We start from the raw sequence: 16,877 nt of genomic DNA, 5'->3' as shown, positions 1-16,877 counted from the left end.
TACGCTTAATCGCCAAGGTAAAGGAAAGAACAAATAAGAGTCTTTTATAAAAAAGAAAACACTCTGATTTATACAGTTCTCCTTTGGAACTTTATCTTCGTTAAGCCGAAGAAACCGGTGAATATTTTAACTCTAATTAAGATTCCGTTATTTTTTGAAGTTTTAACCTTAAAACTCATTTATTTAAAGTTGTTACTTTTACCGAAAGTACAGATGACGAATTGGAGAACTTTTACGAAGATGTATCCACTGCTCTACAAAATGGAAAAACACACTATACAATGTTAATTGGAGATTTTAATGCCAAAGTTGGTAGCAAACAAGATGAAGCGGAAACTTCAGTCAGCTATCATGGATTGGGAAGCCGAAACGAAAGAGGTGATACACTGATAGATTTCGCACACCACAACAAATTATATACATGAACACCTTCTTCAAGAAAAGAAACAGCAAAAAGTGGACATGGACCAGTCCAGATAGCAAAACCAAAAATGCAATAGATTTCATAATCAGCGATAGAAAAGATGTAATCAAAGACGTAAGTGTATTAAACAGATTTTCGATAGGAAGCGATCACCGCATTGTAAGAGCCGAGATAAAAATGAATATAAAGAAGGAAAGAACTAACATGATACTCAAGAAAAACCACAAGAAATGGGTAGCCCCTGAAAGTAAAGATTCTTATAAGGAATGTATAGCCTCAAATCTAAATTATGAAAATACTACTACGATAGACGAAATATACGAAAACATCAAAGGGGCCACTCAAACGGCTATCGAAAAATGTTGTCCCAAAAAAGTAAAAGAACAAAAACTGAATCAAAGCACAAAACTTTTAATGAAACAGAGAAGAGATATGGAGGACAAGAGTACACAAGAATATAGAACTTTAAACAGAGATATATCCAAAGAAATCAGAAAGCAAGGAGGCAACAGAATACGGAAAAAATTAGGAAAGTCATAGAGAAGAATCAAAGTTTGAAGATATTGAGAAATAGTACAATGGGAAGAAAAGAAATACAAAAGATCAAGGATATGCACGGCAACATAGTAACACACAAACAGGAAATCCTACACTCTATTAAACTTTTCTATCAAGAACTTTACACATCAAAACAGCAGGGGATCAGAACCGACATCCGAAAGGTAATAAATCAGGGGTCGGAAGAAATTCCAGAAATAACCGAGGAAGAAATTATCAGTGCCCTTAGAGATATGAAAAACAATAGAGCTGCCGGCGACGATGGACTGGTAATAGAGTCAATCCAAGAAGGAGGACCAGAAATCATCAAAGCTTTAAATGTCCTATTTAATAAATGCATTGAAGAAGAAATAACCCCATCACAGTGGAACAACGCAACCATCATTATTGTACACAAGAAAGGTGACGTTACAGACCTTAAAAACTATAGGCCCATCAGCCTTCTTAGCCACGTATACAAATTATTTACTAAAATACTCACCAAGCGTTTGACAAATAAAATAGACTTTTTTCTTTCGAGCGAACAAGCAGGTTTCCGATCAGGTTACGGAACAAATGACCATCTTCTAACAGTCAAGGTCCTTATCGAGAAATGCATTGAGTATAATAGACCACTAATGCTTGTCTTCGTGGATTTCGAGAAGGCCTTCGATTCGGTAGACCAGCGGAAGCTTCTAGAGACACTAAGTGAGAGTCGCATCGATCATCGATACTCCTCAATCATAAGACATATATATGATAATGCCACGGCAAACGTCAGAATATCGACAAATCAATGCACAGATAAATTCAATATCGATCGAGGGGTAAGACAAGGCGACACACTGTCCCCTAAACTATTCGTTGCTGTGCTAGAAAGTATGCTAAAAATGATAAACTGGGATTCAACAGGAATTAACATCGATGGCAAATTGATAAATCATCTCTGTTTTGCAGATGACATTATTTTAATAACAGACAACATACAGGAGGCACAGAATATGCTGGATATGCTGAATGATGCTTCGGAAAAAGTCGGTTTGAAAATTAACTTGTCAAAGACACAATACATGACAAACCTAGTACTAAGTGGAAATTTAAACATTAATATATAGCCGGCGGCAAGTCTGGTAATGTGCATTTTATGGATTTTAGTTAGGGACCCCAAAACCTATAAACCTGCAAAGTTGCAAAACTTCCGGACTTTTTTCCAAGCAAAAATCCCCAATGACTGAACTATATAGATCAGTAGAAAAGAGATAGAGAAGAAATATCATCCAAAACAAGTTCGGAGAATTAAAATATATGATTAAGCTGTCTATCCTTGTTTAAATTCCAACCAATAATTATATATAAGTATAACAATATAAAAGAACATACATAGAATACAGGTCATGCAACGGAAAATGGAAAGGTCCATGTTGGGTGTTCCACTCAGAGATAAAATACCCAATCATAAAATACGAAATCGAACAGGAGTAAGAGATGCGGTGATATCTGTCTTACATCTTAAATGGAATTGGGCAGGACATGTGGCTAGGATGACAGATGGACGGTGGACAAAGAGACTTGTGGAATGGAGACCGAGACACGAGGCCAATAGAAGCAGAGGACGACCTCCTAGTCGATGGACAGATGACATTAAGAGGATGGCTGGAAACTGGATTCAAGTGGCACAAAATAGAAGGAAATGGGTAGAGTTAAGGGAGGCTTTTGTTCAGCAGTGGACGGTATAAGCTAAATGATAATGATGATGATGATGTTACTTTTAAATGTGATTTTTATCTCAATTCTTTTTTAGTAAATATTTGTAAAAATGTAAATACAGCCTCTTGTTTGACGCGGAGGTTACCCAACTAGCAAATATAGCTCCCAGTCCTTTTTGAAATGTCACTGCCACTAAAGTATAGTTTCTAGGCCCACTCTGCCACTTAAAATGTCACTCTATAAGGAGTAGTCACTTTGAAGTATATTTCGAGAGTGACCGGTTAGTCCCCACCTACCATAAAAGTGGAAAATAAACACCCCGATTGCAAGTCGCAAACATGTAATTAAAGAAGTGGCTGGAACTACCCGAATCTTCGAATATGACACCATAAAAGACCAAAAACTTTATAGTAACTTTTCAAAGTAGGGGTTACCAACAAATGCTACCATAATGCCTCCATTAAGTTTATGTTACTTTATAGTAACAATTTAAGTTACGGGGTAGTACACCTGGTTACTTCTAATTTACAGTAGCATTGAAAGTAGCAAAATGGTTACTGCTACCGTCCTAGGTTACTCTAAACTAGCCGTCGCTCATCCATTGCCACTAAAAAGTCACGGGGGTCAAAAACGGCTACTTTATAGTGACCGTAACTTAATATACCCTAATAAATGTAGTTGCCTCAGATTGCATCGTGTGCTGCTCTGTTTTAGTGTTTTCTTTTACTTGCTTTTAAGCTTTATTAAAATTCTGTAAAATCCCTAAGGCGAATAAAAAGAAATTTAGATATTCTAGTACTTTCTACCGATCAATTAAACAAAAGGAATCACTGCGAGCCGATGCATCAACATCAAAAACAAAAACTACATATTTCTATAATCCTACTGATGAACATTATAAATCAGGTAGTGATTGAGACATTTTTGAAGCTGTTTCTGTAGATAAGTGTAGTGTTAGTTCATCTGAAACTGAATCTCAGAGGAGAACTAATTTGAGAACCAACAACAATATAAAACAAGAGCTAAAAGAGTGGGCGTTAAAATACTTTATACCTCATGTAGCTCTGAATAATATAGAAACACTAATAATAGAAAATGCACCACAAGTAAAAAATAACTTCAAAGTACAAGGCCGAACGTCATAGTGACATCAATGGAATGTATAGTCGCCAGCACCGCGATCGGTGTAGCTATGCTCCAATTAAGTGGCAATTTGGTGGCGCAGGGAACTTTCTTGGAAAAATCACTTTATGGTTTCAAAGAATCGTTGACCATGTAGTTCCAAAAAAATTATTGTGTCTATAAAGTCGCCTTTGGATAGCTACAATTGTCACTTTATCAATCCGAAGATTTTAAAGGTCCAAATGGGTAGGGTTGGCCTAATATGTTATTGTTCCCGGTACTTTGTGAAAGCATATGGAACTATAAAGTATTTTTCGGATTAAACGGCCATATTTTTTTCATGAATTTTTAGACGAACAGCCAAATGGCTCAAACATTATGCGTTTTTAAGCTAAATATACCTAGATTAAAGCTTTTTTCCTTAGTTATTTTGTTATTTCTGACGGTGGACTAATATTTTAAAGTTTGACCCCGGTTTCAAGCAAATTATTATTATTTTTTAATTACAAAATGAGTTTTTATTGCAAATAATATAATAATTTGAAATATTTTGAGAGGCGCTCGAAAATTTTGTTATATAAACCCACTATTTTATTCAGTAAAGTTGATTGCGTTCTGGAATTTACCTAAAAAAGGCGTTAAAATCGCACGGTAAATAACAAATTAAATAATAATGGCTTCCATAATTATTTTCCATCAGGACATTTATTTTTATGAAATGTGAAATTGCATGAAGAGGTCGCTGCGAATAAAGTTCAACAGTTTAACGAAAGTTCCACATGTCGGTGGCTAACACTTGGCTGCCACGAACCCGCGACTAGGCAGCTTCATAACGCATAAGTCGCATTCACCAGTAGGCTACTTTATAGTAACTCTTTTAGTGGCAAAAACTACCCAAGACACTACCCGGCTACTCAAAATCTTTCCCCATTTTGGTCGGAGTTACTTAGCAGCTACGAATATACGACGTAGCCGCCGATGGTCACCGCCCACTCTGTAGTGGCTCTGATAGTAGCAGTTACGCAGGGCCATGTAAGTGAAATACTAAAAATGGTTCCAGCAAAAGTTTCCCAATTATGACGGGTGATGGCGCTGATCGTCAAAATTTTTGTACAGGGATTTTGCTTACCGACAATACGACGTGAACCTGACGTGAACTACGACCGGTCCAGGACCAATCAGAACGATCAGTATCAGTATCAGTCTTTCTTGGACATTTGCCGTGGAAGTGTGTGTTAATTTCTGTTGTGATAAGTGTGGTTGTGTTTGCAGTTTGATTTTTCGGTTTTGATATTATGTTAAAATTAATTTTGAAGTATTGTATCACCTGTTTTTATGTAATAGTACTTTTTTAAGTTCTATGATCTGATATGTTATGATTTGTTAATGTTTGTTTAACAATGTTATACCAAAGAGGTTATACTTAATATACTTATCAATTTGCATAGCCTAACTTTTTTATCAATAAACTTTGTAGATTTTCAGATTATTTAATTCCTTTTGTTTCCGTTTGTAATTTTATTTTTAAGACATATTATGTGATTGTTTCACATAATATGTTTTAAAAATAAAATTGCAAATAGCGAATTAAAATAAAAAAGTGTATTTTACAATTCCCCCCGGCCCCGCACCCCTTTGGCTAACCTGTAAATGTCAGCTATGTCGAGAGATGGCGTTACGAAAATGGAACCGATTTATTACAAGGAACTTGGGCTTCTTTTTCGTTAGTATATTCTGTGCAGTTACGTATCTGCCACTGTAAATGCTAGTTGGGTACGCGGCGTAAATACAGAGCGTTTCAAAAAACATGTGCCATCTCTCCTGGGAGATTCCTCACGTAAAAATAAGATTGTTTTTTCATATCAACATAGGTTCCTGTCTGCTTTGTTCGGTAGCTACAGGGTGTTACAGTCTTCATATTTTTTCGATTTATTATAATTTTCTTTCAAGTACCTTTAGCGTTTCAAATGAAATTTTGAGGGTAAAAGCTACTATAAATGCGACATATTTTAATGCTAAAAAAGTGTCAACATATTCACCAGGGACGTGCGTATGGGTTATCACTGGAATATTTTTCTAAAAAAAGCATTTACGCCACTGATTTTTTTTCTATACCTATATATCACGCCTTGTGTGACCATCTTCTGATGCGTGTCGAATACTCGTCAGCGAGTAATGGCAGTATATGTATAATGCGATTAGCTGTTTCTTTCCGATCTGAGGGATTTCTTAGCTAGTTCTTAACTTTTTCATTGTAATTTTTGATGTCTTTTGCAATCCTCTTTTTTATTGTCTTATTACTCAAGAATTATAAAAGGACAAATAATATTCTTTGTAATAAATCAAGTTTCACTTTGTTTAAATCTCTAGACAAATCACAGTAAAACAATATTCTTTACTCCGAACCGTTTGTATTTTTGTCGTTTTGTTCGTAAGTTCTGTTTGCGTACCCCGTTTTAGAGAGAATTAAAGTTTGCTTTTCTTTGCTTGTTTGTTCAAGATCTCCCGGCCCGATTTGCAGATACTTCTTAATTGCTTAGGTAGGAATACCAGTTTGTTTCGACTTTACGAAAGTACAGTCCTTGTTTTAATTTTATCTCTTTATTTTAACTTGCCTGGCTACAATTTACTTTAATGCAAATTGTTTCATATTTGTACAGAGCGAGTCAACAATATAGTAATTTTCTTTATTTCTTCTATTTTGAGAATTACAAAAAAATGTTACAACATTGTACTTAAATTTTTATGAACATATGACACACAATTGTTGTATTAGCTTTGTATTTTGATTATCATCATCATTTAGCTTATATTCTGTCCACTTCTGAACAAAAGCCTCCCTCAACTCTAGCCATTTCTTTCTACACACAACGGAAAAATCTAGGGATATCATTTTATTAAAGTTAAAAATAAATGTTTTGAATAAACAACCACATATTTGTAGGCCGATTCTTTCTACTTCGATTGAAACGAAGTAGTCACACTAGTTATTTCTAAATTTGGGATATTTGCAGAAGTGTTTGTGCATTTTTTGTCAAATGTATAAAAAGCACCTACCATCAATTGTTCGAATTTAACCTGTACTGGCTATGTTTTTTATGATAACTGGCCAGAATTCATTCAAATAACTCTGTTTAGTATTAAACTACATTATGGAGCGTAGACATCTTAACAGAGACGAAATGCTAAGGGCCATGGGTATGCTCGAAGCTGGAATGCGCCAAATCAACGTAGCTAGAGCATTAAATACAAGGCAAGGTGTAATATCGCGATTAAGTGCACGCTACCGTGAAAGTGGTGATGTTGCAGAAAGGCACACAGGGCGACATCGCATTACTACCCCTCAGGAAGATCATTTTTTACAATTAAATGATCGACGCCGACCGACTCTTACAGCACCAGAGCTTAGTTTAATTCTCCAGGAAACACATAATGTAACCGTTAGTCCTGACACTGTTCACAATAGATTAAGAGAGGTCAACTTAAGAAGTAGACGCCCCTGGAGAGCTCAACCCTTAACGAGAGGAAATCGAGAAGTACGATATTTGTGGGCTCAAGATCATGTTCAGTGGTCGAATGAACAATGGGCCAATGTTCTCTTCACGGATGAGTCACGCTTGGAATTCATCCGGATTCGAGAAGGCTTAGGGTATGGAGAGAACCGGGAAACCTTATTCGGTTGGATCATGTTCAGGAAGTGCACCCTTATCAAGGTGGAACAGTTATGGTCTGGGGAGGAGTCCAGTTAGGCCGAAAAACCGATCTCGTTTTTCTTGAAAGGTTTCTAACAAGAATCATATATCGTGATTTAATTCTTGAGCCTGTCGTGTTACCATATGCCAATGATTTTGGGAGAAACTTCATTCTCATGCAAGACAATGCACGGCCTCATACAGCCAGAGTGGTTAATGAGTTTATCAATGCTCATCAATTAAACATCTTACCCTGGCCGGCCCAATCTCCTGACCTCAACCCCATCGAGCACGTATGGGACGCGGTCCAAAGAAGAATTTTGAGAATGGGTATGCCTCGTGAAACTCGTAGGGATCTAGTTCGGGCCGTGAATGCAGCGTGGCAGGCTGTACCTCAAGAAGAGATCGACAACCTGATCAGGAGCATGGAGAGAGGATGTAGGGCTGTAATGAACAGTAGAGGAGGCCATACCCTTTATTAAGTAAACATGGTTTTTTTTTAATTCACAGTTTAGAATAAAAAAAAAATGTGTGTATTTTTTGGAGTTCAATAAAAATCAAGGTAAATTTGAAAAATTCGGTAAATTTCGCATTTTTATTTCCAATACGTCCTGTAAACTATTTGTTTATTTTAATTTTATTATATCAGAAATGCAAATAATAAAATTACTGACGATGGCTGGATAAAATTGTAATATCCCTAGACTTTTCCGGTGTGTGTATTTTGTGCCACTTAAATCCAGTTTTCGGTCACTCCTTTAATATTATCTGTCCATCGACTAGGAGGTCGTCCTCTGCTTCTATAGGCCTCGTGTCTTGGTCTCCATTCCACAAGTCTCTTTGTCCACCGTCCATCTCTTATCCTAGCCACATGTCCTGCCCAATTCCATTTAAGATGTAAGACAGATATCACCGCATCTCTTACTTCTGTTCGATTTCTTGTGGTATAATTGGGTTTTTATCCCTAATTGTAACTCCCAACCATGGACCTATCCATTTTTTATTTGCATGACCTGTATTCTATGTATGTTCTTTTTTGTTAAAGTAAGTGTTTCAGCTTCACACGTGATGAGAGGCAAGACACACTGGTTAAAGACCTTTCTTTTTAAACGTATTGGAAGATCAAATCTCAGTATATGCTTTACTTTAGTACAGTACTAGTTTTGTCATGAATTGTATCTTTGATAAGTTAATTTTCAAACCGATTTTCTCCGAAGCAACAGCATTTTCTGTGCTTCCTGTATGTTGTCTGTTATTAAAACAATGTCATCTGTAATAATAAACCCGTATAATGCTAATAGTAATTTTTAAACTTACAACTTAATTTACTTTGTATGTACATAATCTAAAATAAGATACGTGTTAGCATTACGGAAAGTTTGCTGAAAGGATTATTATTTAATTAGTATGAGGCTAGGCAAATGTAATTAAAACCAAATGCTCAACTTAAGCTTGAATTTATAAAAGTATTAGTTTAGAAAAGACTAAAAATCCGTCTAAAAATATCTGAAAAGGAAACGAAGGGAAAAAATATTTATATTTTTATTATATAAAAACTTGATTGAAAAATAAAAAATATATTTTGTTTTTGATATATTTGTATATTAAACACTACACGAAAAGTACGTTATACGTAAAAAGCTTTTTATAATCAACGGAATCCAATATTTTTATTTTTGAAATTACTTGAATTTATATATTATACAAATATTTTGTTGTATTTTAATGCTTTCCTAACAGTTTTTATTTGTTTTTTTCAGATCAATATCGCCTACTTCATATCAAACTAACTTGACGAGCTGCTGTTAAAAGCAAGTATGTATTTTATTGATTATTTTTGCAGAAATAATTTGTGTATTAATAAATAATATTCGTCATATTAACTAAATTATAACCAAGAATATATTCTATTTTTTTTATTTTCTTGGGATTTGGGTTCAGGAAAAACGTTGATTAAGTTTTCATTTAGTTTTTCATTATCTTTATCTGGTTTTTAAAAGAAACAAACGTTTCGGCTAACATGATCATCAGTGCCTTCATCAGTGTTGGGTTTATAACATAGTACAAATTTTAATTTACTTGTCACAAAAATCTATGTTAATTTTTTTTGAGAGAAAAAAAATACGTTTATACAAATTTTATATAATTTATACAAACAAATCACGAATACATAGTTAAAATTCATGGTACAAAGAATACAAGGTATGATATTGCGCAGGTTGGTCGCTACGTCACAGGTGATAACTGGCGCTATTGGTCAGCACTCTCCGCGCGCCAGTTCAAATCGTCAAGATATTGTTATAAACCTGTTTTTTTGTTTATATACCGTCATTGAATTATCGCTAAGCAAGTTACTGTGGAGCAGTGCGTAAGGAGTCGGGCTAGGAAGCGAGAGACCTGAGTTCGAATCTCGGCCGGGACATAACTTTTTATTTATTTTTTAAATACTGTTGTATTCTATAGTTTATTTTTGTAGTATAAAAAAAAGAACTATTTATTCTGTTATTTTTTAATCTCCGGTATTAATATAAATTGATTGTTGGTACAACACCTCATTTAATATAAAATAATATTCTACTTTTTGAAATGTATCGGGCACTAATTGTACCTAAAAGTAATATATTTTTAGTGATATACCATATTGTAAACTATTTAATATTTCAGTCACTTAAAAAGTTAATTTGCATTGAATAATTGCCTACCATTAAAGGAAATTTGAGCTATATAATCCTTGATGGTCATATTCTGGGTATGCAAATACTTCCTCTAAATTTTGGGTTTCGTTCAACCGATTTATTCTCAAAACCTGAAACATCTACATATAAAAAGAAGCACAGGTCACTAATTATAATAGACTTCACCCTTGGAATTACTTCTATCACAATTACAATACATTCATCTGCATTGGCATTTTCTACTTTTCGATGGGAAACTTCAACTTCCCAACATTTTTTAAATGATGTAACAATTCCTCTTGTGGTTACTTTTCCATAGATATCCTCATCTCTGTCCTCATGTGAATTCAGAGGCAATGAACATGAAAATTATTTACCATAAACATCGCAAACTAAAAACCTAATAAACAATTTTATACCGAATATAGAAATAAATTTAGTATTCTTACCTATTATTATCGTCCAAATCCATGTTAATAGATAATTATTTTTAAATATATTTTTGGAACTGCTGGTTTTAGTAATTATTAAATTAAACGAACTAAAAAGTCTTAAAAATAAACAATTCTTAACCATAACCCCAAAAAATGCAGATCTCCTGTCAACTTTCTTTATTTTTTATTTATTCATTATTTTCCTAGTGACGTCACAGGTGGTATGCGCGAACTGAACGAAATTGGAGCCGCTATCGATCATACCTTGTATTCTTTGTACCATGGTTAAAATTAAAAAGTCAAGCGTACATACAGGGTGGTCCGAACTGTATTCCGGAAACTTCGGCAACATATTTTACTGATAAAAATAAGTAAGAAAGTTCATATAAATGTATGTCCTAAAATGCTTAGTTTTGGAGATACAGGGTGTAGCAGTTTCATTTTTGTTTCGATTTTTTACAAATAATTTCTGAACTAACATCAAGATATCGGTGAAAATTGGTGTCTGGGAGTTTTTTGACATCAGAAATTTGGATTTTGATGTCAATAGGACTCCTATTTGTAGGGGACGCCACCTACATGTGTTTTAACTGTTTTGAAGAGTAATAACTTTTTGTCCGTACCTGTATAAAATTACTGAGTGAAAAAATATACATTTCGTGATTTTCTACGTAAAAAATGTCCCTTGGTAAAAATCTTTTTTTTTGACTGAAATAAAAAATTTGAGAACTTTTTATTTTTTTAAACTAATCATAAATTTTTCTTCTAAAAAATGATGATAAGACAGTTTCTGTTGAACTTTTGGCACAAAAACATTTCAAATTTATGATTTTAGTCTAATATAGTCTATAAAATAAATAACTTTGAATTTTGACCGTTATTTTTTACCAACATGTCAAATATAAAATCCCTCTGTCAAAAAAGTTACTGATATTCTTTAAATTGAGTGCCTGAACGAATCAGATAGGTAACTCTTTTTACTTTCATGAAATAGAAAAGGAAAATAATAAAACAAGTGACAGTTCTTCCTCTTGTTGCAAAAATCAACACGAAATGTCATAATTGACAAAAGTAAAATGTCATCAGCTTTTAACATTTTTAAATATTAGGCCAATGCCGTCTCTGATAGAACAGCCATGGAGCGAGATTTATGACGTCACGCTAGTTAGATACTACGGATTAATAAATATGTTGTAGAATACATGGAAAACATAATTATTCATCGTATTTTTGGTTTGTATTTTAAAAATGATATAGTTTACATGAAATATACATAATATACAGTTAATAAATACAATTTATAGTATTTATAGTTATAAATACTTTGCCAAATAAACTATGAACCATACAAATGCAGCAAATGTTTTACAATATACAAATAATAAATAGGTGGTACATAAGATAATGGGTAAAATGTAAAATATATTTTAAATTTTGGGATTTGAAAATCGATCTAATTTAACAAAAATCACTCAATATCTACTAATAGTGATGTATTATTATTTGCATTAACAAAATTTATTTATATATTATAATGTTTACTGCAATTAATAAACTAATATAAACCTGTCAAAAGATGACCACATATTTTATTAAATTATTATTCTTAATACAAAAACTATCTACATTGACTATGGAGTACGATTTCAGCCATATTGTAAAACATTTCCTGCATTTGTATGGTTCATAGTTTATCTGCCAAAGTATTTATTACTATAAATAGGTATATATATTGTTTTTATTAACTGTATATTATGTATATTTCATGTAAATTATATCATTTTTAGAATACAAACCAAAAATACGAGGAATAATTATCTTTTCCATGTATTCTACAACATATTTATTAATCCGTAGTATCTAACTAGCGCGCACGTCATAAATCTCGCTCTGAGGCTGTTCTGTTAGAGACGGCATTGCGTCAGCATGGCCGCAAGTTGCTAACCTAATAAAATTAACACTAGAAAAGCCCGCGGGAACTGTCAAATTCAAAGTTATTCGTTTTACGGACTATAACTAATTAGTCAACATGTTTAATTTATGTCAATGATGACCGGAATTGGTAACTTCGATTCCAAATATCTCGAGAACCATTACTCGTAGCGATTTTTACCAAGAGACCTTTTTTACGTGAAAAACGTCGTAAATGTATATTTTTTAACTAGCTAGTTTTATACAGGTACGGACGAAAAGTTATTACTCTTCAAACTAGTTAAAAAATACGTAGGTGGCGCCCTCTACAAGTAGGAGTCATATTGACATCGAAATCAATTTTCTCATGTCAAAAACCTCTCAGACACCAATTTTCATCCAAATATTGACGTTACTTCAGAAATTATTTGGAAAAAATCGAAATAAAAATGAAACTTCTACACCCTGTATCTCCGAAACTAAGCATTTTAGGACATACATTTATATGAACTTTTTTACTTATTTCGAACCACCCTGTATACAAAAAACCGTAACGCTACTTTTTCGGGCTAGTGAAATCTACTCTTAAGAAATTTTAAAGATTTTAGTCTTTCATAAATAAAATGTTCCCTAAAACTTTATTTTTGCAATGATTTAATTTTTATTAAGAAAAATAATCTCTGTTATGAAGAATAATACCGTATGATCGAGAAAAAACGGCGTCAAAGGCGACTTAGGAATGACTATCGATGCTATTTTTGACGAGATAGAACTCTAGACGTCAGTTACTGAGAATTGACATAAAATTTGTCAAAAATTAATACCTTATATAGAAAAACCAGAAAAGAATAGAAAGTTTCCAGATACACATATCTATTTCCAAAAAATTGTTTTTTCAAATGTTTCTATCTGCACCAGTTCTACTCAATAAAAAATCGATATTAAATCATCCTTAATGCAGTAAACGCCTTTTTCAAAATAAAGAAGAGTAAGGCCAGTAAGACTCTAACCTAACTAAATCTCGTCGTCCGACAAGCCTCCGACCCCTCCGACCGAGACATTTCGACAAAATTTTTGATTATTTTGATTATTGTGCTGTTAAAATATACGGATTAGACTTATAATTGTTTCATACACACTAGACCGTTCAGATTTACTAATATTGCATTGATTGTAGCTGTAAATAAAAATGTGTGTTTAATACCAGTAAATAATCCGTTAGTTGATGAAAGAAGTATGGTGTTTATCGACAAAATTAATTGTAGGCTTTTAAATTTTGCTTAATATGGTCATATTTTACAATATTCAACTCATAATTGTTGATACTTTTGGTGGATGATGTTCAATTTATACATATATAAATTATAAACAAACCAAATTGAAGAAAAATGAATAAGGTGAGATAGTAATTTTTACGAAATCCCTGTATTATTACTTCTTTACTTATAGAGTATCTGTTCCTGTGTATGCCCAAGTTTCTGTTTTCCAAGAAGCATATTAATTAAATGAACAAAACTGTGTCCAAGAAATAATCTATTGCATAGAGGAATTAATGAAAACAAAATTGGTAATGCTGAATCAATGGTTATTGCTAAAATATGTTATTGGTGTATTGTCAATTTTATTTACGGATATATTACGTTATTTAATCTCAATAATTTTAGGCTGGTAAGTCATTTATTTATATACCTAACTTTTAACGTAACTACTGGTAGATTGTAGGAAATATTATACACTTTGGAACAATTGAAGTAAATAAATGAATTAATATAATACATACATCAAGAAGTAATGTATAATTTTGGAAAAAGCTGTATTAATCGCTTTCGAAAATCATAATTGTTTTTTTAGTAAGTCGCAGAACTTAGACAAATAATTTAGGTTTGTTATTAAATTAAGTGTAATAAGTTTACAAGTTACAGATTTAGACTCTTGAACCAGGCATAGTATATTGATTAGTAGGGTCCACAGTAAAAAATATTTTGTAATACCATTCGAAAGAAAATACAGACCTATATTAATACTGTTTATAAAATGAGTTTCATTGTAACATAACTTAAGAAAACAATTAATATGCATATGTCAATCATAAGAATAGAATCTATTAATTTAATGAACTATACCCATAGTACTCAGCAAACAGTAAACCTAACCAAAGAAACTAAGACTTACAGTGTTAGATCATGTAGTATATAAGTATTTTAATTTTATCATTTAATAAATAAATATACAATATAAAATTTAAAAAATTTTTTATTTTAAAACAAGTGATTTATACATATATGTATAAACAATTTACAATTCTTTATCATTTAATTTATTGCCCACATCTTCCGGGATTATAAGACTAATATTTTGCTGCTTATAGTGCCTATATCTCAAAAAAAATTAATTAGATTAATTAAGATTAAGTATTGTATTTTGAAATGTTGAATCTTATGGACTGAGAAAACTGCTGATGTTGAACTACTTTTACTAACTGAAGATGCAGAAACCTAGAAGAAATTCAAAAACAAATTGTACAAACATAACGTATGACTATACATTTCGGTAAGTCAATATCGACAAAGCTTTGATTACAGCATCACCTATTTGGTTTTCTTTAAATCCTCTATAGAATAGACTATTTCTTTGACATAGTTTTGTTCATTTAATTTGTTTCTTAGAGGTTATACACAGGGGTAGATATTCTATAAGTAAAAAAGTAATGTATAAGTAATAATACAGATTCTTAAAAATATCCCACCTTACCGTTTCTAGTACTTCAATTTAGTGTGTTTATATTTTATACATGTATAAAACTGAACATCATCCACCAGAATTATCAACAATTATGAGTTGAATATTACAAAATATGACCATATTAAGCAAAATTTAAAGGCCTACAATTAACTTTGTTGATAAACACGATACTTCTTCCATGAACTAACGGGTTATTACTAGTAATTGAACACACATATTGGTTTACAGCTACAGTATTAGTAAATCTGAAGGGTCTAGTCTGTATTAGACAATTACAAAAGGATAATCGATACATTTTAACAGTAGAATAATCCAATTTTTGTTAACTCTAGACGTTATCGAAATGCCAGGGACTGGGACGGGCGATAGTTAGGTTAGAGCCTTTTTGATTTTTCTCTTCTTTACTTTTAAAGACGCATTCTGTATTAATTAGGATTTACTGGATTTACCTAATATAGATTTTTTTATTAATTAGAACTGGTATAGTTCAAATTATCAGAAAAAAATATTTTTTGGATATAAATTTCTGTATCCGGAAACTTACTATTATCTTCTAGATTTTCTACATTTAGTATTAATTTTAAGTTTCTGTTTTCTAAGAAGCATATTAATTAAATGAACAAAACTGTGTCCAAGAAATAATCTATTGCATAGAGGATTTAATGGAAACAAAATTGGTGATGCTGTAATCACAAAGTTCCATGCAGGAATTAATGGTTATTGCTAAAATATGTTATTGGTGTATTGTCAATTTTATTTACTTATATATTACGTTATTTAATCTCAATAATTTTAGGCTGGTAAGTCATTTATTTACATACCTAACTTTTAACGTAACTACTGGTAGATTGCAGGAAATAATATACACTTTGGAACAATTGAAGTAAATAAATGAATTAATATAATACAAACATCAAGAAGTAATGTATAATTTTCGAAAAAGCTGTATTAATCACTTTCGAAAATCATAATTGTGTTTTTTAGTAAGTCGCAGAACTTAGACAAATAATTTAGGTTTGTTATTAAATTAAATGTAATAAGTACAGATTTAGACTCTTGAACCAGGCATGGTATATTGATTAGTAGGGTCCACAGTAAAAAATATTTTGTAATACCATTCGAAAGAAAATACAGACCTATATTATACTGTTTATAAAGTGAGTTTTATTGTAACATAACTTAAGAAAACAATTAATATGCATATGTCAATCATGAAATGAAATGCCTGGGACTGGGACGGGCGATAGTTAGGTTAGAGCCTTTGTGATTTTTCTCTTCTTTACTTTTAAAGACGCATTCTGTATTAATTAGGATTTACTGGATTTACCTAATATAGATTTTTTTATTAATTAGAACTGGTATAGTTCAAATTATCAGAAAAAAATATTTTTTGGATATAAATTTCTGTATCCGGAAACTTACTATTATCTTCTAGATTTTCTACATTTATTAATTTTAATTAAAAATTTAACTTTTTGAAGATCTTTAAAGTGAAAAAGAAGAAGAATTTTAATTAACTAAAAAAATCAAAATAAAGTTAATTAACTTTGAGCAGAGTTCGACCTCGTCAAAAATAGCATCGATAGTCATTCCCCAGCCGCCTTTGACGCCGTTTTTTCTCGATCATACGGTA

The 16,877-nt window shown here is 32.2% G+C and overlaps 2 protein-coding genes across 2 annotated transcripts in view; both read left to right on the top strand.

Annotated features, from left to right (window-relative positions):
- Window positions 1–421: 421 nt before the first annotated feature.
- On the top strand, window positions 422–964 carry LOC115887538. Its single transcript, XM_030907002.1, has one exon. The coding sequence runs from the start codon at window positions 422–424 to the stop codon at window positions 962–964; it is 543 nt and encodes a 180-aa protein (XP_030762862.1).
- A 38-nt stretch (window positions 965–1,002) lies between these two features.
- Window positions 1,003–16,877, top strand: part of LOC115887530 (arylphorin-like) — a 32,366-nt gene continuing 16,491 nt past the window's right edge. Inside the window, 1 exon segment of the mRNA XM_030906993.1 lies at window positions 1,003–1,384. Coding sequence (XP_030762853.1) covers window positions 1,003–1,384 — 382 coding nt within the window.

This window comes from Sitophilus oryzae, unplaced genomic scaffold (genome assembly GCF_002938485.1).
Source record: "Sitophilus oryzae breed Bouriz unplaced genomic scaffold, Soryzae_2.0 scaffold_115_pilon_pilon, whole genome shotgun sequence".
NCBI classification, from domain to species: Eukaryota; Metazoa; Arthropoda; class Insecta; order Coleoptera; family Curculionidae; genus Sitophilus; species Sitophilus oryzae.
Note: the sequence above shows the minus strand (reverse complement) of the source record. Positions and strands in the feature narration are given on the sequence as shown.

Bases quoted from the DNA above. Each gene is read 5' to 3' on its own strand.
- LOC115887538 (XM_030907002.1), top strand. From the start codon at position 422: ATGAACACCTTCTTCAAGAAAAGAAACAGCAAAAAGTGGACATGGACC.